Raw genomic sequence first — 24,137 nt, forward strand, 5'->3', positions numbered from 1 at the left:
AGAAACTCTGTTCCCCGCCGCACACAGCACCCTCGGTTAAGTTCCCCGGCGGGGTGGCTCAGGCACCCTTAGGGGATAGGCTGCCCTCGTAGCCTGCGTTTCTGCCTCTCCCGGACCTGGATCACGTCATTAACTGTGCTGTCAAAACCTGTGGGCGGCAGCGACTCCCAACTCCCTTGGGGGCTTTTGCCCTGTTTCATCCAGAGGGGGCCGCCCCTCTCTCCATCAATTCCTGGGCGCAGAAGTAAGAGCAGGTGCGTGTATTTTCTTCTCTAGGCTGGCAAGCTGGACCCACATCTGGTGCTGGACCAGCTGCGCTGCAATGGGGTTCTCGAGGGCATCCGAATCTGCCGCCAGGGCTTCCCCAACCGCGTGGTCTTCCAGGAGTTCCGGCAGAGGTGAGCAGGGCCCCCGGCCCAGGGCCGGCTGCTCCCCAGCAGGGACCTCCGGTAGGGGAGCCGTTTCCTCGTCCACATTGAGTTGAGTTCCGGCCGGCTCCTCACACGGTTCTCTGTGCCACCGTCTACGTGAGGAGGGATTTCTCTGTTTTGTTTCTGAAACAAAAGTTATCTCGTTGGCTTTCACTCCTAGTCACTTTGGGAGCCTGGCGCTGTTTGCTACAGTTAGAGGAGCTCTGAAAAGAAATTAAAGGAGGATCAGCTGGAGCCTTGGGTATTAAAGGAACTTGATGGAAATGAAAGTCTGCTGTGTGTGCAGAGGGGGACAGTAGTGACACCGGCTTCTTTGCTTAATGACTGTGTTTAGTGCCAGTTGCTGTCATGATGCAGCCCTGTGTTTAATTTCTTGGACCACCCCGTTGATTGGTGGGTCCCTGCAGCATCTCAGTGAAGAGATGGGCATGGCCTTCTGGGGTTACAGACGCGGATGCTGGGTGATTAGCAGTTAGTAAGCCCACTGCAAAGCTCACCCTTGAGTGAATGAAACAGTCCGACATGAGTTTCCATTTGCTTTCTGGAAAGCACCAGGCCTTCCTCATGCCATTTAGCCTAAGGAAAGAGCACGGCGGGATTCACCGAATGTCCCCTTTCCTTAGGAGACTCTGTGGAAAGAATTCTACATCTGCTACACCATAGGGACGACCCTGATCTCTCACGTATATTCCAGGCCACATGGAATCCAAGCTAGGGCTAAACTGACCTGGCTGCCCTTTTCTTCCTCAGATACGAGATCCTGACACCAAATTCCATTCCTAAGGGCTTCATGGATGGGAAGCAGGCGTGTGTGCTCATGGTGAGTTGAGCTGCCGTCCCCGCCTCCTGTGTTGGGTGACCTGTGGCCAGAGCCCCTGTGATTGGACGGGGTCCTTTGGATCCGTTGGCACCGTGCTCTCTTGTTTCTCCAACAAGCCAGTTCTGATTCTGCCAGGTGCCCTGAGCGGCAGCCCCCTTAGCCCTTGGTGGGGTCAGGACAGCGTGTGGGAGCGGGGTGGGGAGGAGGAGGAGGCCAGAGCCGCGGCGTGGCAAGGCTGTGGTGTGAGACGGCCTCTTCCTTTTGGGCACATTCTGGTTCTTTCTTGCGCACATCTCCTCCGATCTTCACATGCAGTGTGGTTGGCGGGGCAGCTTGCCACCAGGGCACCACGACCAGCCCAAAGCCGCCAGTGTCTGAGTTTCTGGACCTTTCCTCTCTTTCCCCCAGCTCTGAACCAGTGCCTGACGGGCAGTGGGCAGTGGATTCTGCATAGTGAATGAAGGCCCTGTGGTGACCCAGTGGCCGTGCTGAGGCTGTACCCACCCAGTCGTTTTTCTGCTTTGCAGGCAGGCGTTCCGCTGGGCCTGACGTGTCCAGAGTCAGTAGCCAGCACCTCCTGCTTGCTTTACTTCGCGTTCTTTCCAAGGAGTCAGCAGAGGATGGGCTGGGCTTGGGGGTGGGGGAGGAAAGAGAAAAGGGAAGAAAAATTCAACATCTGCTCTGTGCAAAGCAGCGCATTAAGGGACAGGGAGATGGGGGCTAGAAGAGGAGGGAGAAGACACAGCTCCCTGCTCTCCGATGCTTGCCACCTGGCAGAGAGGAGGCGTGAAGGATGGAGGGTGTGCCTCCAGCTCGTGTCTGGGCCGCTGTTTCTCCGGAGACCGAGTTAGCTGCTGGCCAGTGAGGGGTGTCTCCACTTCTGGCATAAGCAGGTCCCCTCCGTCCAGCCCTGCAGGGAAGATGGGCAGCTTGGGCTCTTTATGCCGGGAGGGAGGTGGGGCGCGTGGCCGGGGGATGCCCACAATGGCTCCACCTGCCCTGGTCTCCCCTTTTCACAGGGCCTCTTCCGGGCCTGCCGGGTCGTTCGTGGACACCAAGGCCCCCAGATCCCACTTACCCTATTCAAGACTCTGCCTCTTGGAGCTTGTTCTAAATCTCTTCTCTCCCAGACAGACAGATGGACAGACAGACCCTTGCCAGTGGGCTTAGTAAGAGAGCCTTGTTACTGTACCAAAACAGCCAGGTAATGGTAATGACGGCTGAAGTCCATTTGGCACTGGTCACACGCTTGACCCTGTGCTTAGTGCTTTCTGTGCATTCTCTTGTTTGACTCCCACGGCTCTTCTAGAAAGGAGGTGCTATTATTTGCTTTGTTTGTTGACTTTTCTTTTAATTAAAGAAACCATTATTCCCATTTTACAGCCGCGGAAATATGGGCTCACAGAGGTTAAGGCCTAGGGTCATCTAGTTAGTATTTGATCCTGAGCTGGAGTCTGTGCTGGGCTTGGACAGAACAATGATGCTTGGCCGCCTCCGCTTGGAGGGTGACCTGACTGGGCATTTGTAGAGCGTGACTGCAGTGTGCGGGGCTGCACAGAGAAGGAAGAGGAGACCTCCAGGGTCCCTTCAGGGCCGAGACTCTGTGTTTCTTTGCCAGTCTGACTCGTTACCTGCCCCATGCCGGCCCCCACCTGACTGCTCCCCAGCGTGCCCCCAGCCCCGCTTTCCCTGCACCAGGAGAAGGCCGCCCGCAGAGCAGCAGGACTGACCCAGGCTCCAGGCCCCTCCCCCGTCCTTGGCCTTGCTCCAGGGCTCCGCAGGGGTGGCAAGGGGTAAGTGGCCAACTCTCCTCCGTCTAGATCAAAGCCCTGGAGCTCGACAGCAACCTGTACCGCATCGGCCAGAGCAAGGTCTTCTTCCGGGCCGGCGTGCTGGCTCACCTGGAGGAGGAGCGGGACCTGAAGATCACGGACGTCATCATCGGCTTCCAGGCCTGCTGCAGGGGCTACCTGGCCAGAAAGTGAGTCCTGGGACGCCCACCCCACCCAGCCTGCCCCGCGCCCGGGCCCTCCCAGCTCTCCTGTAGCGGAGGACACTGAGGAAGCGGTGGCCTGGGCGCCCTAATGCCAGTCAGGTGTTGCCCAGGGAGGCCCCCGTGGCCTTCCCTGCCCCCCTGCTTCCTGGATTTCTGCCTGAGGTTTAAAGTGAGCTAGTGGGAGGGGTGACTGTGCTTGGATTTGCTCGTCACAAAAGCTCCTGCCACCGCTATTCCTTCCTGTGTCCCTCACGTAAGGATGACACCCAGAGCCGGCTGTCCCCAGAGGACGCCATGCTCCCAGAGGAGGAGGCCATCCTTGAGTCCTGAGCAGCTCCTGTGGGGGTCAGGGTCTGACTTGCTGCAGGAAGGTGGGTGGGACAGCTGCACATCTGTCCCCTGAGCCCTCCGTGTCTGTGCTCAGGGGTGTCTGTTCCAGCCTGAGATCTGAGCGCTGGGGGATGCAGCATGAGTTTGTGGTGTTTGGACAAATGGACCTGTGTAGGACATCAGCTACTGACATTCTCCCCCTAAACCAAAGCCACAAGATTGTGGGTGGCACCAGGGTGGGGAGCTGCAGTCGATAGATGGACTTAATGACCAGGGCTCACACTTGACTCGGATCTGTGGTGACCTCTCTCGCCCCTGAGTGACCTCGGCCCCGGGCACCCTCTGTGAGGTCACCCACAGGATTCAACCTGAAGCCGACTTCCTTCCTGCCACGTCTGTTTCGTGGTGCCCCCGGCAGGGGTCGGTCCCTCCGGAAAGGCCTCCATGAGTGAGGTCAGGACTGTCGGGAGGGAGGTGTGCCATCCCCCGCCTGGAGGGCTGACTGTGACCCTCGCCCCACAGGGCCTTCGCCAAGAGGCAGCAGCAGCTGACGGCCATGAAAGTCCTGCAGAGGAACTGTGCCGCCTACCTCAAGCTGCGCAACTGGCAGTGGTGGCGACTCTTCACCAAGGTGGGTCTGGAAGGGCCTCCGTGTGACACGGGGGACGAACAGGGCTCAGGCCCTGGGGCTGGCACTTTGCCTTTGCGTCCCTGTGCCCAGCACAGGAGCCTGGGATGATCCTGCCCATGGGGTGTGAGCCGGGGCATGTGTCCGGCGTGGACGGCCACAGTGCTATCAGGCTGGGCTGGGGCGGCTCCAAGGGCGGCTCCCGGGGTGTCAGGGCCCAGCCCGCCCACCACGGCTCCACGTGGCGACAGTGCTACCCCCCAGAAACCACGGGCAGGTGAGAATCTGCAGCCGGCTGGGTGGGTCCTCCCGAGCCTTTATAAAAGTTCGTTAATTATTAAAGTTGTTCAGGCTGCTTTTGTTTATGATAAGTGATCTGTGGTAATTGCGAAAAGTTAGAGTAACCAAAAGGGTAAACAAGAAAATAAAAATTCACCTGTAATCCCTTCATCCTTGTGCCAATGTCGATACTGAATAGATGTTTCAATATTTAGTCTGCTTTTTAAAAATTATTTTTTCACTCCCGGTAAATCTCTGCTGTGTAAACCACACACGTTCTTACGTAGCTGAGCTTTGACTTGTATAAACAGTCACGTACTTTGCATTTTGCATTTAAAATTCCTTCATGAGCATCATTCTTAAAAAGTCAGCATACTGTTCCCTAGAGATGTTTCATAATTTATCTATTTTTCCAGCAATGGATGTTTATCTCTCTCTGAAATTGTCACTGTTATAAACAATGCTGTCCTGAACATCTTCATGCACGCATAGGGGTAGTTTCCCCGAAATGTAATTAGTGGGTCAGAGGCCTATGGCACACAGTACCAAATTGATTTCCAGAAAGATTGTACCCACTTGCACCTCCTCTGCCCTGCACCCTACCTGCCCCTCACTCTCATGAGCTTGCGCTTCCACAGGTGAGGGGAAAGCCCCACGGCTCTCAGCCTGGACAGGCATCTTCCCCTGAGCGTGTTTCCTCCTCAATCTCCTCTCCTAGGTCAAGCCGCTGCTGCAGGTGAGCCGGCAGGAGGAGGAGATGATGGCCAAGGAGGAGGAGCTGGTGAAGGTGCGGGAGAAGCAGCTGGCCGCTGAGAGCAGGCTCTCAGAGATGGAGACCCTCCAGTCCCAGGTGGGTGTCTGCCGGCTCTGCCCAGGTAGTGCTGCCACCTGCTGGCAACCAGTAGGCGAGGCATGCCTGGTTAATTTCTCTGCAGACCCTGTTAGGGGTTCTGTGATGTAGGAAGGCTACCCCATGGGATGGAAAGCTCATGAGTGCTGGGTTCAAGGCCCAGCCCCTCTCTGAGCCTGTTTTTCTCGGGATCTTGATGTACAGCTCACGGAGCGGTGGTGAGGGATGGTGGGCGTGATGTTTAAACATGGCTGGCAGCTTAAGCGTCCTGAGACGGAAGCTGCTCTCATCAGCAGGGCTCTCCCTGCAGGAGCCTGCACTGGAGACCAGTTCTCCTGTGGGTACAAGTGGCCCGAGGCGGCTGTAAGAGCTCACATTTCCCACGCGTTCTCGCAGCTCATGGCTGAGAAGTTGCAGCTGCAGGAGCAGCTCCAGGCAGAAACGGAGCTGTGTGCCGAGGCCGAGGAGCTCCGGGCCCGCCTGACCGCCAAGAAGCAGGAGCTGGAAGAGATCTGCCATGACCTGGAGGCCAGGGTGGAGGAGGAGGAGGAGCGCTGCCAGCACCTGCAGACTGAGAAGAAGAAAATGCAGCAGAACATCCAGGTGCCCGGAGGAGGGGCAGGGCCGGACCCCAGGCACGGGGCGGAGGATGGCGTGCGTGGGGAGCAGGGGCGCCACAAGTGCCATGGGAGGACAGCCTTTGTCCCGGGGGCAGCCTTGGAGACGTGTTCTCTTTGGGACGTTTTTTTTTTGTTTTTTTTTTTTTTTTACGGCCGCGCGGCTTGTGGGATCTTAGTTCCCTGACCAGGGATTGAACCCAGGCCCATCGGCAGTGAGAGCTCGGAATCTTAACCACTGGAGCACCTGGGAATTCCCTGGGTGGTTCTTTCTGACACGTGTGTGTCAGGTGCCTGTTAGCGCTGCCCCACTGAGCGTTGAAGCCAGTTTAATTCCCCTCCTCCGTCCTCGCTCTGGCTGGTCTGAGGAGTGGAGGGTGGATGCTTGCTGGACGAGGCCCCTAGGAACACGTGACCCCACAATTGGCCTGGGGTTCTTGTCCCCGCACCCCAGTTTTAAATACATGACCGCACACGTGGGGGCCGGGCCCCAGCCCAGTTGCTCAGGCGTCGCCCTGGCTTCACGTTAGGAGCTGGAGGAGCAGCTGGAGGAGGAGGAAGGCGCCCGGCAGAAGCTTCAGCTAGAGAAGGTGACCACTGAGGCCAAGCTGAAGAAGCTGGAGGAGGACCAGATCATCCTGGAGGACCAGAACTGCAAGCTGGGCAAGGTGGGGCGGCAGCCCGGCAGCCAGGGCACCGGGGCAAGCGGCTGGGTCCCTGTCAGCATCCGCCTGGCGACAGGTAGCAGCTGGGAATCAAGTTAGAGGAGAAGGAGGGGCAAGGTCAGGATGCGGACCTCCATCTCCAGAGGATGGGGGTGGCCAGGTTGATAGGGCAGGACGGCTGCCCGGGACCCTGTGATGGGGGGAGTTACGCTGGCTGTGTGGCCGCTTGCTGTGGCATTAGGGCTCCACTGGTGGCCACACAAAGCAGAAAGTGAGAAGAGCAGGGGCACTCTGGGGGGTGAGGAAGGGGGAGGTCGAAGGCATGGAGAAGGCGACGCCATCCCGCCTGCCCTGTATTCCCTCGCTGACACTCCCTGTCACCTGGCGGCTCTTCTTACCTGAGCAGAAAAGGGTGACGCAGGCCCAGGAAGGGCTTGGGCACCCCCTTTATGGGTCCCAAGGAGGCTTACCCAGCTATTGCAGGGGAGCTAGGGACCTTTCAAAATGACTCCTTTGATCTAGGAAATCCTAATGAACTTGACCAGGTGTTTAAGGCCCTGCCCCACCATTCAGTCCTCAATGTCTGGGTGAGTCGTGCCTTGAGGAGAGCTGACGTGTTCTGCGCTCAACTGACTTTAAGCTCTGACCCACCCTTGCCCCACCAGGAGAAGAAGCTGTTGGAAGACAGAATAGCCGAGTTCACTACCAACCTCATGGAAGAGGAGGAGAAATCTAAGAGCCTGGCCAAGCTCAAGAACAAGCACGAGGCAATGATCACCGACCTGGAGGGTAAGGGGGTGGCGGCAGGAATGGTCGGGCTCGGGATCGCTGGAGTGTCCCCTGCTCGGGGGCCCAGCCTGGGCCTCGCTGCCAGGAGCTGGAGTGCCGGCCGGGTCTCCCACTCGCTCTGAGCAGGCGAGGCTGGGGTCTGTGGTATCCGGCCACTGCCCTCGAGACATGGGGGTCAGCGCCCGCTCCCCGTGGAGTCTGGACCTCCAGGCACTGGTTGGGAGGGACGCTCCCCCAAGTGACGAGCGTTGAGAATTGAGCTCTGGCGTTTCTCTCGTGTCGCGCACCATGCGTTTCACAAGCTTCTGAGACTTCCTAGGAGCTTCTAGGTTTGACTGCGGCTCTGCCACTTACTAGCTGTGTCATCTTGTACCTATTAATCTCCGTGAGCTTGAGTTTCTCTTACCTCTAAGCGGACACAGCAAAAGGGTGAGTGTGAGGACTGAACTGAATAACGCGCGTGGACGTGCTGTGTGTGTTGTAAGATGCCGGGCAGGTATCGCGAGAGGCCGTTGCTTCACATGGGGCAGGGAGACAAATCATGCCTCCGTCTCCCTGTGCCCTGGGATCCGTGGTGGCTAGGAGGATGACACAAGCCCAGGTCTGTGCTGTCTGGGGACCCCTTGTCCCCCTGCCCCTTGAGAGGAGTGGAACGGGGGGCAAGGGGAGCCCAGACCACTGGCGGGGCTCTGAGCTCCAGCCAGAAACCACTGCTCCCTCTGTGGCGACGTGGGACAGCCCGGTGCGCAGGGCAGTTGTCAGTGCCCAGTGGACGTAGGGCTGAAACCATCTGGGCTGGTCGCTAGGAGAATTTTCCCAGCTTGGTTTCTTGGCCCCTCCTGGGTTAAGGTGTTCAGGCCATCAAGGGGAAGAGACGTCCTGATACAGAGATCTCTTCACCTGGGAATAGTCTGAAAGACTCCATCATGCAGGAGGTCTTGGAGCAGCAGGCCTGCTGGATTGGCAGACATGAAAGTTTGACACTAACAAGCGTTGCCAAAGATGTAGAACAGTCAGAACACACACACGCTGCCAGTGGGAGTATAAATTGGTAGACAGTTTCGGAGAACAATCTGCCAGTGCCTAGTGAGGTTGAAGCTTTGCCTGCAACCCATGCCTCTTGTCCATGTGCGTTGGGAGTCATGGGCAAGAATGCTCACAGCATCGTGGCTCAGGAGGGCACACAGCTGTAGGCTGTGCCCATCTATCCTACAAGTGCCCATCAGCTGTAGGATAGACAGATAAGTTGTGGTGTGTTCACGTGGTGGAATACACAGACAGAAGTCCAAATGGATCGATTACAGTGACACTTAAGTCGCTAAATCTCAAGATTTTAACGTTGAGCGACAAAGGTAAGATGAGGAATAAGAGTCGCCAGCCCTTACTGCGCACGCTCTATGGGCAGGCGCGGTTCCAGGGGCTTTCAGATACCAACACATTTGAGCCTCCCAACAGCCTAAGGAAGTAGCTTGTCTTATAGCCTTACTACTCAGATGAGGCACAGAAAGGTAAGGACATCACCTAGGTGACGTCATAACAGGAGTTGTAAAGCCCATTGGACTCTGGCCCCGCTGTACTGTCTCCATAGAATTCATATAGGACAGATCCCTAATGTAAGTTCAGATCCATGCAAGACTAAATGTTATAATTTTTAGGGAGGCAGACATGGTGGAGCCTCAAAGGGAAACGAGGGAACTGTAAACACGAACTTTGGGGGAATAGTTCCCTTGGTGGGAAGGGTCAGTGGGTGGGGTTGGGGAGACAAGGACTTGGAAGCTTATGGTGACGTTCTTTTCCTTCATCCAGGAGTTGGGTATGAGTGTGAATCATGATCATTTAAACAGCACAGATGTTTTGTAACAAATATTTGGCATTTTATGTAAGATTTGAAGACAAAGACAGATCTGTAGCCACTGAGGGGTCTGTTCGCATCTCTCCATTCTTCCTTCTCAGAGCGCCTGCGAAGAGAGGAGAAGCAGCGTCAGGAGCTGGAGAAGACCCGCCGGAAGCTGGAGGGAGACTCCACGGACCTCAGTGACCAGATCGCCGAGCTGCAGGCTCAGATTGCTGAGCTCAAGATGCAGCTGGCCAAGAAAGAGGAGGAGCTCCAGGCTGCCCTGGCCAGGTGAGGGCCAGAGCATGAGCCAGCGCCCGCACTCTCAGCGTGCCCCCTGCTGTGGTTCTCGGTGCATCAGTGAACTGCGGGCACGCGCTTCGCTGTTGTCTTGGAAGCCAATTAATGACAAAACATTTTCTGTTCACTAAAAGTGCAGTCTAGGGCTTCTCTGTCACTTGTAATTTCCAAAAAAGTCATCCACAACCCTAGTCATCCAATCATAGCAATTCTTTCCTTTTTAAAATTTCGTGGCTACAGGCATGCTTTTTAAAAATAGATTTTATTTTTCCAGGCATATTTAGATTCATAACAAAATTGAGCAGAAGTTACAGCGAATTCCCACGTTCCCACATGAACAGCCTCCCTCATTAGCAACCTCCCCCACAAGAGTGATACATTTGTTACAATTCGTGAACGTGCACTGACACATCATTATCACCCAAAGTCCGGAGCACATTTGTATTTTTACTTAGTTGCTGTAATTATGGACTGTAGCATTTTATTTCCTTTTTTTTTTTCAGTTAACATTTCATTTTTTTTTGATGTTTAAAGCACTGAATCTTAATTTGGAAAATGAAATGATTCTTCTGTGAGGTTTTTGAATTCTCCAAGTGGAACAGCGCTAAGTCTTCTGGATACGTCAGATGTTTTTGCTGAGAAGAGCTCCTAAGGGCCATGACTATGACTGCCAGAAGTGGCTTTGGCTGCACCTCTCTAAAGCCTTTTCTGCAGACTCTGCTCTGCGTAGGTGACAGTGACCTCATTCTGATGTTGTTGCTCTCTTTGGCAGAGTGGAAGAAGAAGCCGCCCAGAAGAACATGGCCCTAAAGAAGATCCGGGAGCTGGAATCTCAGATTTCTGAACTCCAAGAAGACCTGGAGTCTGAGCGTGCTGCTAGGAATAAAGCTGAGAAGCAGAAACGGGACCTCGGGGAAGAGCTGGAGGCTCTGAAAACAGAGTTGGAGGACACCCTGGATTCCACGGCTGCCCAGCAGGAGCTCAGGTGTGTCTTGGGACCGACTGCCCCAGTCACTGAGGGACAGGGGTGGTGGTGCAGGGAAGGGGAGGCTGTGGCCTGGGAGGGGTGGACCCCAAGTCTCTGCACACACACAGTGGCCTGTTGTCATGGAGCAGAGAGCTCGGAAGCTGATGGGTCCTCAGCAACTTCTCCCTAGAGTAGAGGAGCTTGGCTTGGAGTTGGGATGAGGCAAGGGTGGGCTTTAAAGCTAAAAGGCTACAGAAGCCTCTACAAAGTGTGTCTGCGGGGAATTCCCTGGCAGTCCGGTGGTTAGGACTCTGCGCTTCCACTGCAGGGGGCACAAGTTCAATCCCTGGTGGGGGAGCGAAGATCCTGCATGCTGCGTGGTGCAGCCAAATAAATAAATTAATTAATTAAATTAATCTGCTTATAACTCACTCCTGGCTCCTCGTATTTAGAATAAAATCCAATTCCTTACATAAAAGGCCTACGGTACATTAAAAAAATAAATACATAAATAAAGTGTGTCTGTGAGCCTGGGCTGTAGGATGGATGGCCGCGGAGAGAGGCCAGCGGGCAGAAAGCTGCCTGGGGGGGCCAGTGCCCCTTGCCGCGTGCTCTCTGCTGCCACAGAAGAGCCGCAGGGCAGCCTCGCTCCTGGATCCCCGGCCTCCCTCCTGAGGGCGTTTCTCTGTCCAGGTCCAAACGTGAACAGGAAGTGAACATCCTGAAGAAGACCCTTGAGGAGGAGGCGAAGACCCACGAGGCCCAGATCCAGGAGATGAGACAGAAGCACTCGCAGGCCGTGGAGGAGCTGGCAGAGCAGCTGGAGCAGACGAAGCGGGTGCGTGGGCCTCCCCAGGGCTGGCTGCGTGAGGCTCTGCCGCCGTCAGGGGGACCCTTGCAGAGTCTAGGCTCCAGCCCTTCGTGGCTGTGTGACTTGGGGATATAGGTCCCTCTGTGCCTCAGTTTCCCCATCTGTAAGGGAGGCTGATGATAGCCCGTCTCATGCAATTAATGTGAGAGTTGGAGTTGGTAACATGTGAGGCACTTAGATAGTAAGGGCTCGGTAAGTTGTTCAAGAATCATTTATTCTCATTCTCATTATTATCTTGTTCATCAACCTGCCAGACCAGAAAATTTCATGGAATTGGAGCGACTCTGAAACTGAGTTTCAGAGGGCCATCGGGGTCCCCTTTTCTGAAGCCCATCCCTTCTCTAGAACACCCCCAGCAGGTGGTCAGTTGGAGTCTTCGTGGGAGAACCCTGGGGATGTTGACCCCAGATGGTTTCTCGGCCAGGCAGCTGTGTCCGGGCAGTTCCTGAGCAAGACAAGTCCTGCATCCCGTGGCTTCCAGCTCACGGCCACCCTTGGTGGCAGCCCGAGAAGGCAGAGGCTCTTCCATGTGGCAACCTGTATAATATTTTCAGAAACCTGCCTTGTCTACCTGTCTACCTTCAGTTTCCACCTGGTTCTGGGCAGGTTGAAGCCTTGCCTGGTCCTTTAGCTGTTTTCACCCAAAGTGACTTTGCATTCACGCTGGGTCCAGTTTACCCTTGAACTTGCCCGTGATGCTGTGGCCGGCTCGGTGTGGACTAGATTGGGATTGTCGTGGTTATTCTGTAAACTCGGCTTTTATGTTGTTTGGAAGAACATTACTGTGTTACTTTGAACATCAAATTTTCAAGAGGCTTTCCTGGAAGTCTAACTACGAACAATTATAATTTCCCTCATCCTACGATAACAACGCTAAAATCTTAACATCAGCAATGATGACATCTTGCCCTTGGATGCTCCCTGAACCCCATGCAGGAGGCCGGGCAGGGATGGTTTGAGAGCTGGGGGAGCCCACGTGCCGGGTGTCCGGCCCCAACTGGGTGCTGAGTTCACATCAGGCCCGAGCCGTCCGAGTCTGGGGCCCTTGCCAGCTCGTCATCCCCTGGACTTGCCCAGTGTCGTTTTTGCTGCAAAAGCAGCCGATTCTGGGTCTGGATCCGCCGGATCTTCGATGATGTTAGAAAGACCAGTCTCACGTCACAGGTGCCCCCTTTCACGTCTTCGCTTTTCTCCCTGCTGCCAGGTGAAAGCCAACCTCGAGAAGGCCAAGCAGACCCTGGAGAGTGAGCGAGGGGAGCTGGCCAACGAGGTGAAGGTGCTGCTTCAGGGCAAGGGGGACTCCGAGCACAAGCGCAAGAAGGTGGAGGCCCAGCTTCAGGAGCTGCAGGTCAAGTTCACCGAGGGGGAGCGCGTGCGCACGGAGCTGGCCGACAAGGTCTCCAAGCTGCAGGTGAGGCCTCCGCCGGACCTCCTGGGTCCTGGCCCACGTCGCCAGGGCTCCCGCTCTTCTCTCTCTCTCTCTCTCTCTCTGTCTCTCTCTCTCTCTGTCTCCGCAACCTGGCTCAGTCTGCGAGGCCTCTGGGGTTCAGCCTGTGACTCAGGTCCAGCACGGCCGAGAGAGCCGAGGTGGGGCCCAAGCAGCCGTGGTCGAGCTCACGGGGCTTTGTCTCCCGTCCGTGCACAGGTCGAGCTGGACAATGTGACAGGTCTTCTCACCCAGTCGGACAGCAAGTCCAGCAAGCTCACCAAGGACTTCTCCGCTCTGGAGTCACAGCTGCAGGACACGCAGGTAAGGGCGGCGACGGGTCCCTGTGCCCGCACGGCGTTAGCGGCCAGGCTTCTGGGTCTTTGTCTCAGAGCACCCTCCCCTGCACCCGCGGGCTCTCTGCGTCCTCCCGGCTCCTTGCCAGGTCTTTGCTGGCTGCCCCCTGAATCCGAGGGACCGCTCCCCTCTTCCACCAAGGGTATGGGGACCGCGAGGCCCTGACGCTGCGGGTCCTGAGCCCCTGCCCTCCCTGTTCTCGGAGTAGGAGCTCCTGCAGGAGGAGAACCGGCAGAAGCTGAGTCTGAGCACCAAGCTGAAGCAGGTGGAGGATGAGAAGAACTCCTTAAAGGAGCAGCTGGAGGAGGAGGAGGAGGCCAAGCGGAACCTCGAGAAGCAGATCGCCACCCTCCACGCCCAGGTGCAGAGCCGGCTCCCTGCAAGACACCCCAGGGAACTGTGGGTTGGAGCCTGCAGGTTGGGGAGCTTCTGGCGGGGCGCCTACCTGGACTCCAGAGCACAGCCCTGCCGCTGGGTCCGCCCAGGCCTCCCCGAGCTGGACACCTTCCCGTGGGGAGCTCCTGCCCTCCCCAGACCTGGGGTCCCCGAGGAGAATTTAGGAATCCGTGAACTTGGGTGGAGGAGACGTACATCTTCATTTCACCAACCTCCAGCTGGCCTTCAGCATTTTCTTCTGTTACGAATGTAGGCAACAAGCCGTGGCCCTGGCAGTGCCCGTGGCCTGTTCAGTAGGAACCACCGGTCATCGTGTCCGAGCTGAGGCCAGGCTTTGGGAAGGTCTTCGTGCTCCTAGCTACTCAGGAGCCTGCTATCTGCTGTGCTGATAAAGAAGCACGATGGTTACTGAACCACAGTCTTAAAAAATACCCGACAACTGCACTTTTCTATATTGGTTTCTTGGTAATCCTACATATTTTGCTTTATGCATGTTAAAACCTCGTTATGAGAAGGAGGTCATAGTCTTCTCTAGACTCTGAAAGGGTCTGGGGCCAAAGATAGGCCAAGGGCCCTCTTCCGGATCCTGTCTTAGGACTTAAACGTGCCAGAAGATCTGCACCAGGTCGGGGAGGGTGCAGGCTCAGTTCCACACCTGGGTGGCGGTAGGGAGTGTGTGCACGGTGGCAGCTGTGTGTCCAGATGCGAGGAGGGGGCTGCGAGACGGACGCCTGCAGGCAGGGGGCACCAGGCTGCTGCCTGGGGGAGGGGAGGGGAGGGGAGGGGAGGAGGCTTCCCACTGTAGGCCTCCGTCTTGGTACGAGCGGCTGGTGCAGGTCACGACTGAGAGGCCTTCCCAAGCTGACCTGCGGTGTCCGCCTCCCCTGGGCTCCATGCGCTAGGCACCTGCCCTCTGCAGAAGCTCCATTTCCCTGGCCCCAGAGGGAGAGGGAAGTGGTTGGGGGAGCCGTCTCCGTAAGTGGGTTGGCGCCCCGTTCCTCCGGTGGCGGGTGGCAGGCCAGCTCCCAGCTGTCCCAGGTGCGGGCATGTTACCCGAGCAGGTGCCGTGCCGGGTGCCTCCTTACCTCTTGCTCCCGCCCAGGTCACCGACATGAGGAAGAAGGTGGAGGACGGCGTGGGGTGCCTGGAGATGGCCGAGGAGGCCAAGAGGAAGCTCCAGAAGGACCTGGAGGGGCTGAGCCAGCGCTACGAGGAGAAGGTGGCCGCTTACGACAAGCTGGAGAAGACCAAGACGCGGCTGCAGCAGGAGCTGGACGACCTGCTCGTGGACCTGGACCACCAGCGGCAGAGCGTCTCCAACCTGGAGAAGAAGCAGAAGAAGTTCGACCAGGTGGGTGTTGTTGGTGCTGCCACCGCCTCATGTCCTCCCCTCTGCAGACAGCCTGCCTCGGGCAGGGGCCGCTGTCCGTCAGCCCGGCCCGGGGTCACCATCGCCCAGCTCGGGAGGAGGCCCTGGGGGGCAGGCGCTCAGAGGGCCCTCCCGGATTCCAGCTCGTTGAGGCGCCTGGAAAGAAAGCGCTCAGAACTGGGTGTCTTCACACGATAGGTTTGGGAGCAACTTTTCCCCTTTCTTGGTTTTTTATGTTTTTCGAATCTTCTCTAATTCGAATTTTTCTTTATACGTTCGTAACTCTTGCTTACTCCAGGAGACCTTAGGCAGCTTACCGAGACGCAGACAGTGGGGTGGGATAGAAAAATGGCATAAAGCAGGGGTCGGCAAACTGGCCGAGGGCGCCCACTGCCTGTTGTGGACAGAGGTATTGTGCACAGCTGTCACTACAGCTGCTTTTGTGCTAACGTAGCAGTTTACGCAAAGTCTGAAGTCACACGTGCAAAGTCTAAAGCGTTTCCCATCTGGCCCATTTAAGAAATAAGTCCATGGAATAAAGAGGTGCTGAAGCAAAGGGAAGGGGAAGGGGGGAAAATAAGATGATATGGTCAGGGTGGGCCAGCTCAGGGAAAAGATGTCTCACATCCTTGGAGGAGGGCCACATGGGATTCGCGCCTCCGGGCAGCCAGATTCACATTCTTTTCAAGGTAAACGCCAACCAGTCATTCAGGGAAACTAGGGGCTTTCCGGGTCCTGAGGGTGAAATATTTACTTCCTGTGGGTTCTCCTGGAAGGGGCACTGAGTGTCATAAAGAACCTTGGTTACTAAGTGATAAAAGTTACACAGACGCTAATGGGTTGTGGCAGAGGCCATCTCCGCCTTCGTCTGCTTACGAGGACACACTGCACAGCACGTGTCACAGTCAGAAGCAGCCGGCTCGCTGCTCTCCTTGGTCCCCCTCCCCCCAGACCTGGCCCCTGGGACCCTCCTTCCCCAGGGAGTTCGGGGCCGGATGCTTTACCTGCCAGAGGCCAGCAGGCCCTGAGCTCTTTCTGAGAGCCGGTCGCTCGAGCCTCATGGTGCCCGCCTGTCTCCCAGCTCCTGGCCGAGGAGAAGACCATCTCCGCCAAGTACGCGGAGGAGCGCGACCGGGCGGAGGCGGAGGCCCGGGAGAAGGAGACCAAGGCGCTGTCTCTGGCCCGGGCTCTGGAGGAGGCCGTGGAGCAGAAGGCGGAGCTGGAGCGGCTCAACAAGCAGCTCCGCGCGGAGATGGAGGACCTCATGAGCTCCAAGGACGACGTCGGCAAGAGCGTGCGTCCCCGAGCCCGCGGCCGGCACTGGGGCGGGGGCGGGGGAGGGGGGAGATGGGCTCAGGATGCGAAGGGTCAGGGGCTCATGGACACGGAGGCCAGGGACCCTGGGGGCCTCGTGCCCCTCTGCTCCTGACCAGGTCCCCTCGGCGGCAGGTCCACGAGCTGGAGAAGTCCAAGCGGGCCCTGGAGCAGCAGGTGGAGGAGATGAAGACCCAGCTCGAGGAGCTGGAGGACGAGCTGCAGGCCACCGAGGACGCCAAGCTGCGGCTGGAGGTGAACCTGCAGGCCCTGAAGGCCCAGTTCGAGCGGGACCTGCAGGGCCGCGACGAGCAGAGCGAGGAGAAGAAGAAGCAGCTGGTCAGACAGGTGCGGACGGCCCTCCCGCTCCCCTGGGCAGAGGCGGGCAGGGAGCCCCGGGTTCTGGGGGCTCCTTTCTCCTTCCGCTGGGACTGTGGGAGTCCCCTGATTATGCCCTCCACACCCTCACATCCCAATCCTCTGCCTGGGGGTCAGTCACCCCCTCTACTAGGGTTTTATGGTCAGGAATCCGCACTGTCCCGGGAGGCCCCATGGACGCCCCGGGACTGGACCAAGCCCACCTGGGCCGCGAGCTGAGGCAGGGTCTGTGGGTACGTCCGGCCTCCTGAGCCGTCGGCATCTCCCCAGGTGCGGGAGATGGAAGCTGAGCTGGAGGACGAGAGGAAGCAGCGCTCGATGGCCGTGGCTGCTCGGAAGAAGCTGGAGATGGACCTGAAGGACCTGGAGGCCCACATCGACTCGGCCAACAAGAACCGGGACGAAGCCATCAAACAGCTGCGGAAGCTGCAGGTGAGCTCAGGCGGGACCAAACCGGATCCAGCTGCACATGGCAACGCTGGGCTCAGCACGGGGCTGGGACACTAGTGGGGTGGCCGATGAATGCTGGCAAGTGCCGCCTTGCCCTCCCCGAGGAAGGTCTTGGGTGCCTTTAGCTCCATCTCACAGATGGAAACCCAGAAGCTGAGCAGAAACAAACTAGTCAGAAGCAAACTTGCAGTAAAATTGTTGTCTTTGAGTACCTTAAACAAAGAAACAAACAAGTGTACACCTAGAAATGCAATGGCGTTATAGTCACTTAGTCACTTAGTGGCAGATTTCTAGAATAAACCAGATGTGACCCATTCCAGCCTTAATGGACGATGGTGGAAGGTTCCAAGCTGATGGTTCAGAGAAGCAGCCCAGAGCACAGAACACGTACTTGGCCTCATCAGTAATGAAAGAATAATAAGTTTAAAAAACCAGCTCTGAGATGCCACATCATATCCAGCAAACCAGCAACAATAAGAACGAGTGTAAACACTGGTGTTTGTGAGGTCGTAGGGCATAGGTGCTCTCATTGCTGGTGGCCGCTCTACCTGGTACCACTTGGCCGTGCCCAGCAAGGGTTGTATCCTTTGGCCTGGGGAATCCCAATTTGGGATTTATCTGCAAAAGGAAAAAAACCACAACTATTTCCCAAGATCTTCAGAGTTAAAACGAATCACCAGTAAACAAAGGACATATGACCACGCCATGTTGCCGGGATTAACCTGGCAGGTGGCCGTTGACCTGGAGCAGTGGGATGGCGCCAGAGCGCAGGATCCAAATCAACAGGAGGTGGTAGAAAGTAAACAAAAACATAGCTGGACTTGTACCCACCCGGGGCCTAACGCTGCCGCAGGTGTGCTTTGTAAATCCTAACAGTCAAAAGCGTGTAAAGATGGTATAGAATAAAGGGAAGCTTTGTCTTTACTCTTTTGCCCTTTTATAGCTATGTTGGTTGAATGTGGCCGCAGGCTGAGACCCAGCCATCGGTCCCCGTTAGCGGGGTGTCCCTGTGCGGGGGGTGGGCACACGGGAGTGGCGGGGATGGTGGCACCAAGCCTCTCCTCCCTGCCCTCAGGCCCAGATGAAGGACTACATGCGGGAGCTGGATGACACCCGCGCCTCCCGCGAGGAGATCCTGGCGCAGGCCAAGGAGAACGAGAAGAAGCTGAAGAGCATGGAGGCCGAGATGATCCAGCTGCAGGAGGTGGGCCGGACCGGAGCAGGGCGCTCGGGGCCTCCCCCCACCTGCCTGGGCCACCCGGGCAGACCTGGAAGAACGGGCCAAGCTCCAGGAATGGGCTGGGGTGGTTCTTGCTTTCTGAAAGAACACCCCTCAGGGTTTCATGAAGTAGCAGGGCTCCCTGGTGTGATTAAAACGTGTGTGTGAATCAAATTGTCACCTCCTGGGGCCGGCTCCCTCATGAAGCGAGGCTTTCACCACCGCCTGCTGTGACTTGCTGCCTGGCGAGGAGGGGTCCCTCACAGAGGCTTACGGCACCGAGTGTCCCCTTAGCGGCCTTGTCCCTCACACGAGGCAGGTTGTGAAAGCGTTCCCCAGGCTCTAGGCAGTCTTCTGCCTTGAGGACGCTGGCTACCAGGTTGCTCCTAGCCGGGCCAGGCACCCAGGCTCTGCTCGTCTGCCCTGCCCAGACCGGCTGTACCCTCCTGCACACGTGGGTCTCTGGTGAGGCCGCCTCACCCTCAGGGTGAAGCCCTTGCCCCCGCCGGCTTTCAGAGCCTCGCACTCTGGCCTTAACTCACGTCTTTGTCCTGTCGCCCCTGCTTCCTGTCTGCCTGGAAGGTAGAGGGACTGGCACCCCGTCAGGCCAGGATGATTTCCTGTTTATTGCAGCATCCCCGGCACCTGGCTTAGTTTTTAGCACTTAGATATGGGGGCTGTGTAATCATACGGTGCCTAAGCTGTGACTTCAGAGGGGCTCCTGAGAACGGGCTTCATGGAGGAGGCAGGCCTGGGAAGGGGTTTGGGAAGAGGGGGCCAGGGGCTCACAGTACCGGGGACAGAGGAGGGCTGTTGGCTGCGGGCGGCCCCGGCGGGTCACATTCCGGGTTCCCGTGGCAGGACCTGGCGGCTGCCGAACGTGCCAAGCGCCAGGCCCAGCAGGAGCGGGACGAGCTGGCTGACGAGATAGCCAACAGCAGCGGCAAAGGGTGAGCCGGCGTGAGCGCGGCGTGTTCCGCCGGGCGAGGAGCGAGCGGGTGAGGGGTTCCCCGCTCTGGCTCGGCCCCTCTCACCTCTCCCCCCACTCCCCAGTGCCCTGGCGTTGGAGGAGAAGCGGCGCCTGGAGGCCCGCATCGCACAGCTGGAGGAGGAGCTGGAGGAGGAGCAGGGCAACACGGAGCTGGTGAACGACAGGCTGAAGAAGGCAAACCTGCAGGTGAGCGGCCGGGCCTCTCTCCGCACCAGGGCCGCCTCGGTGACGTGAGTGGGCCTCCCCAGTGGCCGAGGCAGAGGCAGCCGCCCCCTGATGCTTAGGGGACAATGTCCTGGTGACTGCACTGGCTCCTTGGTTCCTCTCTCTCGGGTGTTGTGCTGCTTCTGGACCCTTCACGTTGGGCAGCTCCCTCTTCTGGGAAGACCTAGTGATCAGGGGCCCTGCAGGGTCCAGCTGCCCCTCCTCTGCCCCCAGCCGGGATCCCCGCCTTCCTCAAGGTCACCAGCCCTTCTTCCCACAGATCGACCAGATCAACACCGATCTGAACCTGGAGCGCAGTCATGCCCAGAAGAACGAGAACGCGCGGCAGCAGCTGGAGCGCCAGAACAAGGAGCTCAAGGTCAAGCTGCAGGAGATGGAGGGCACTGTCAAGTCCAAGTACAAGGCCTCCATCACCGCCCTCGAGGCCAAGATCGCACAGCTGGAGGAGCAGCTGGACAACGAGACCAAGTGGGTGCCCCTCACCCGTCACCGGGCACCATCTGCCAGCTCCTCTGTGTGCCCATCCCTGAGACTGTTTCCCCCCATCCTGACGGGGCTCTCATCCCTTTCCCTGGGGCCTTTTGCTGGGGCTTGTGGAGTTTGAATAGGACCCACAGCCCACTTCTAAAGTTGGGGAGCCTGATGACTCTCTGAGGGCTGAATCAGAGAGGTGGGGTTCCCACCTGCCTGGGCAGCCCATCCGTGGGCTCAGCAAGACTGAGACTTCTTTGGGGGTAATGGGGGTCAATCTTCCTTTTTCCTAGCTTTTTTTTTTTGGCTGCACTGAGCAGCGTGTGCCATCTTAGTTCCCTTGACCAGGGATTGAACCCATGCCCCCTGCACTGGAAGCGCAGAGTCTTTAACTACTGGATCGCCAGGGAAGTCCTCTTTTTCCTAGCTTTATATGTGCTCTCTGAGATGTGTCAGTTTCCTTCCCTGAACCTCAGTTTCCTTATCTGTGAAATGGGGCTAATCCCAGTGCCTTCATAAGAGTGTTCAGTAAAGACGGTCCACCTTAGCATCAGGGGAAGTACCAGTGAGGCCCAGGAATGGGTGGCCCGGCCTGTGGATTTGTCGGCCAGACCCTCCGAAAGACGGTGCCCCCCTGATCCTCTGTGTTCATGCCTTTCAGGGAGCGCCAGGCGGCTTGCAAGCAGGTGCGTCGGGCCGAGAAGAAGCTGAAGGATGTGTTGCTGCAGGTGGATGACGAGCGGAGGAACGCCGAGCAGTACAAGGACCAGGTGTGTTGGCGGCGGAGCGGGGCCCTGCCCCTTGGCGGCTGAGGGCGGGGAGGGCCACAGGCATGCGGGGTCGTGACCGGGGCCCCTGCCACGCGTCTCCGCAGGTGGACAAGGCGTCCACCCGCCTGAAGCAGCTCAAGCGGCAGCTGGAGGAGGCCGAGGAAGAGGCCCAGAGGGCTAACGCCTCCCGCCGGAAACTGCAGCGCGAGCTGGAGGATGCCACGGAGACCGCGGATGCCATGAACCGCGAGGTCAGCTCCCTCAAGAACAAGCTCAGGTGAGCCCCGCCGGCCCCACCCGCCCGTTCGCAGGACCCTCTCTCCTTCAAAAAGTTAGTTTGTCCTGAAAAGAATTCGGAAAATGAGGCTCCTATAAATTCGGTCACCTTTCTCAGCTAGATGTCAGTGAGCAAGGCGCTTAATGACGCCGAGAAAGTGCCAGTCAGAGAGCCCTTCCTCGTTCTCCTTGCCTCCTGGGCTGTAGCCTGCCCTTTTTTTTTTTTTAAATTAATTAATTAATTTATGGCTGTGCTGGGTCTTTGTTGCTGCGCGTGGGCTTTCTCTAGTTGTGGTGCGCGGGCTTTTCATTGCGGTGGCTTCTCTTGTTGCAGAGCATGGGCTCTAGGCACATGGGCTCAGTAGTTGTGGCACGTGGGCTCAGTAGTTGTGGCGCACGGACTTAGTTGCTCCACGGCATGTGGGATCTTCCCGGACCAGGGATTGAACCCGTGTCCCCTGCATTGGCAGGTGGATTCTCAACCACTGCACTACCAGGGAAGTCCTAGCCCAGCCTTTTAAATAAACTCTCTGGGTGATTTATTCCCGTCCTGCCTGAGGAGTCTCTTCCTGTCGCAGGGCTAAACCCAATGAGAACGTTTTCAGGTTTTGTCAACTAGAAGTTGCTCGAGGCAACCCGGCCGGTCCCTGGCACAGCTTTAGGTGCTGGGTGAAGACGGGCATCTTCTGACTCTGAACCAATGGAAAGGGCTGCTTGGCAATTCTCAAAGGAGTGTCACATTCAGGCAGCATGAAATGGTTGAGGCAGAGGGTCTTTTTGGTCGAGATTCTCACTGCTTACCTCCTTTTCCCAGTGATCATTTTTTTTAAAGCATAAAAGCAACAAGAGCAGACAGTCTAGTCGGTGTGTGATATCGATTTTCTTAGCCGGGACCGGAAGGAGATGCCTGTCTTTGTACACTGTACACAGTCATTGTGTGTCTCTTAGTTTCACCTGTTTGGTACTAAGTGTGATCGGGGGTGGCATTTTGCAGAGGAAGCTTCATCTGCTCTTGTGCCTCCCCCCTTTTAATCAGCCCCCATTACCTGACTGCTTTTTGCTAGTGTTTTGGGTGAAAGTGGGAAGTTTCAGACCAGGGTGGGCAGGAGGGGACAGCCCTCCTGTCCCCGCTGGAGGCTGTGTCCCCGGAGGCCCCCCCCCACCCCCGTTGCTTCTCCCCGTGGGATGTCAGGAGCTAGTTTCCCTCTAAAGGTCACTTTGAAACACATGAGCAGTACTGCGGCCGCCTGGCCAACCCTGCTGACTGCTGCCTCTGCCCCCAGGCGTGGAGACCTGCCGTTTGTCGTGCCCCGCCGAATGGCCCGGAAAGGTACCGGCGACTGCTCGGACGAGGAGGTGGACGGCAAAGCCGACGGGGCTGAGGCCAAAGCGGCCGAGTAACAACCTCTTCTTCTCCTGCTGCCCGAGACGGACGACAGCACCGACTCCGCTTCCCCTTCCCAGCCCCTGCAGCACCCTTCCTCCCTCCTGGGACTGCTGTGACCGTGACCCCACCTCGTCCCCCCAGGCCAGGGGACCTCAGGCCTCACCTCCCCGCCCATCCCCCCAGGCCTCCTTGAAGGGCGTTCCGGCTTCCTCTGCTGCAGCCCCTCCTGCTCCCCTCCCACCATCCCCCCCGCCCCCCGGAATCTAATACCAAAGAGTCAGGGTCCTGGGCCCTGGCCCAGGAACAGAGTGACCAGCAGGATCTCCCCCCTTCCCTTGCCGAAAAGCACAAGATGGTGAGGTGAGGAGGGCAGGCCTCCGGGGATGGGCAAGAGAGTTTTCTACGAATCTATTTTTCTTCAGACTAAGGAGTTTTGCTAGCCCGACGCCCCAGAAGAGTTCTCACCTTCCCCCGCCTCCGCCACCCTCTCCCTTCTTTGCTGTTGGCAATCACACGCGGTGACCTCACACCCTCTGCCCCAGTGGCCCCCCACTCCCGTGGGCTCTGGGTGGTCCGGCATGAGCAGGCCCAGGGGGTCCACCTCTGTGCAGGGCACAGGAAGCTGGCGCGGGGAGGGAGGGACGTTCCTCCCCACCCCTGCCGGGCGGCGCCACTGTCACCTTCCTGATTCTGAAATGTCTCAAGTGCAATGATGACCCCTTTCCCTCCTTTGCCGAGGGCAGCCCGCCCCTGCTGCAGCAGGGCTTCTGGGCTGAGAAGACAGGGCCCAGGGGCCAAGCTGGAGAGGCCAGCAGTGACCTCTCCCAACACTCTTGGGGACCAAATATATTTAATGGTTAAGGGACTTGTCCCGAGCCTGACAGCCAGAGCAGTGGAAAGGGCCAGGTGATCTCGAACCTACTCCAGGACCGGGGCCCGAGGGTAGTTGACCTGCACCGTTGACTCAGTATAATTCAAGACTCTGCCATCTGCACAGATATTTTTAAAAGAAAAAAAAAGTTGTCTTTTCTCCCTCTAACTGTAATAAATGGTAAAATTCCAAGTCTTTATCACTGCCTTTCCTTTGGAACCACATCTAGAAGAGAGTAGCTTGTCCTACACTGGTCTACACTGGTGGCTGAATTTCCCTGTATTCCTAACTGTTTTGTATATGCTGCATTTAGACTTACTTATGGCAAAGAAGGCATTTTTTTTTTTTTAAGGAAACAAACTCTCAAGAAATCATGAAGATATATAAAAGCTACATATGCCTAAAAAGCTCTGAATTCAGGTCCCAGTTGCTGTCACAAAGGAGTGAACAGAACTCCCACCCCTGCCCTTTTTTTATATAATGAAAGTGCCTTAGCATGGTTGCAGCCGTCACCACTACAGTGAGCTGGTTTACAGATGTTTTCCACTGAGCATCACAATAAAGAGAACCTTGTGCTATGAGCTGTGTGTCTGGGGGTGTCTCTGCGCCGGAGCAGGTGGCCTAGAAGGGACTGTACCTGGGCCACCTGGAAGGGACTGTGCTTTCCTTCTGCAGCAGGCACCTACTTGGTGCAATTTCTGGAAGCTTCCAGGAATGCAGCACGGCTGGGGCACAGGCTCCAGTAGGGAGTGACACTCTGCAGTGACAGCCTGCAGAAAGGCAGGCTGGCCAGATTCAAGGATGCTAAGGGTGTCTCATAAATCTCGGTTCCTTTCAATTACTGAGAACCTACTATGTGA

General features: G+C 57.2%; 1 protein-coding gene across 1 annotated transcript in view; it reads left to right on the forward strand.

Annotated features, from left to right (window-relative positions):
* Positions 1-23,858, forward strand: part of MYH9 (myosin heavy chain 9) — a 90,365-nt gene extending 66,507 nt beyond the window's left edge. The window contains exons 17-41 of the mRNA XM_082420780.1: positions 277-398; positions 1,182-1,251; positions 3,072-3,232; positions 4,100-4,208; positions 5,203-5,334; positions 5,731-5,937; positions 6,482-6,619; positions 7,282-7,405; positions 9,359-9,530; positions 10,312-10,524; positions 11,200-11,344; positions 12,582-12,788; positions 13,023-13,127; positions 13,369-13,521; positions 14,659-14,907; positions 16,007-16,219; positions 16,375-16,587; positions 16,888-17,049; positions 18,143-18,271; positions 19,148-19,236; positions 19,340-19,463; positions 19,762-19,970; positions 20,635-20,743; positions 20,848-21,020; positions 22,303-23,858. Coding sequence (XP_082276906.1) covers positions 277-398; positions 1,182-1,251; positions 3,072-3,232; positions 4,100-4,208; positions 5,203-5,334; positions 5,731-5,937; positions 6,482-6,619; positions 7,282-7,405; positions 9,359-9,530; positions 10,312-10,524; positions 11,200-11,344; positions 12,582-12,788; positions 13,023-13,127; positions 13,369-13,521; positions 14,659-14,907; positions 16,007-16,219; positions 16,375-16,587; positions 16,888-17,049; positions 18,143-18,271; positions 19,148-19,236; positions 19,340-19,463; positions 19,762-19,970; positions 20,635-20,743; positions 20,848-21,020; positions 22,303-22,420 — 3,846 coding nt within the window. The 3' untranslated portion in view covers positions 22,421-23,858. The remainder of the gene's footprint in view (positions 1-276; positions 399-1,181; positions 1,252-3,071; positions 3,233-4,099; positions 4,209-5,202; positions 5,335-5,730; positions 5,938-6,481; positions 6,620-7,281; positions 7,406-9,358; positions 9,531-10,311; positions 10,525-11,199; positions 11,345-12,581; positions 12,789-13,022; positions 13,128-13,368; positions 13,522-14,658; positions 14,908-16,006; positions 16,220-16,374; positions 16,588-16,887; positions 17,050-18,142; positions 18,272-19,147; positions 19,237-19,339; positions 19,464-19,761; positions 19,971-20,634; positions 20,744-20,847; positions 21,021-22,302) is intronic.
* Positions 23,859-24,137: the final 279 nt, after the last annotated feature.

This window comes from Balaenoptera physalus (assembly GCF_965194825.1).
Source record: "Balaenoptera physalus genome assembly, chromosome: 13".
In the NCBI taxonomy this organism is placed as follows: domain Eukaryota; kingdom Metazoa; phylum Chordata; class Mammalia; order Artiodactyla; family Balaenopteridae; genus Balaenoptera; species Balaenoptera physalus.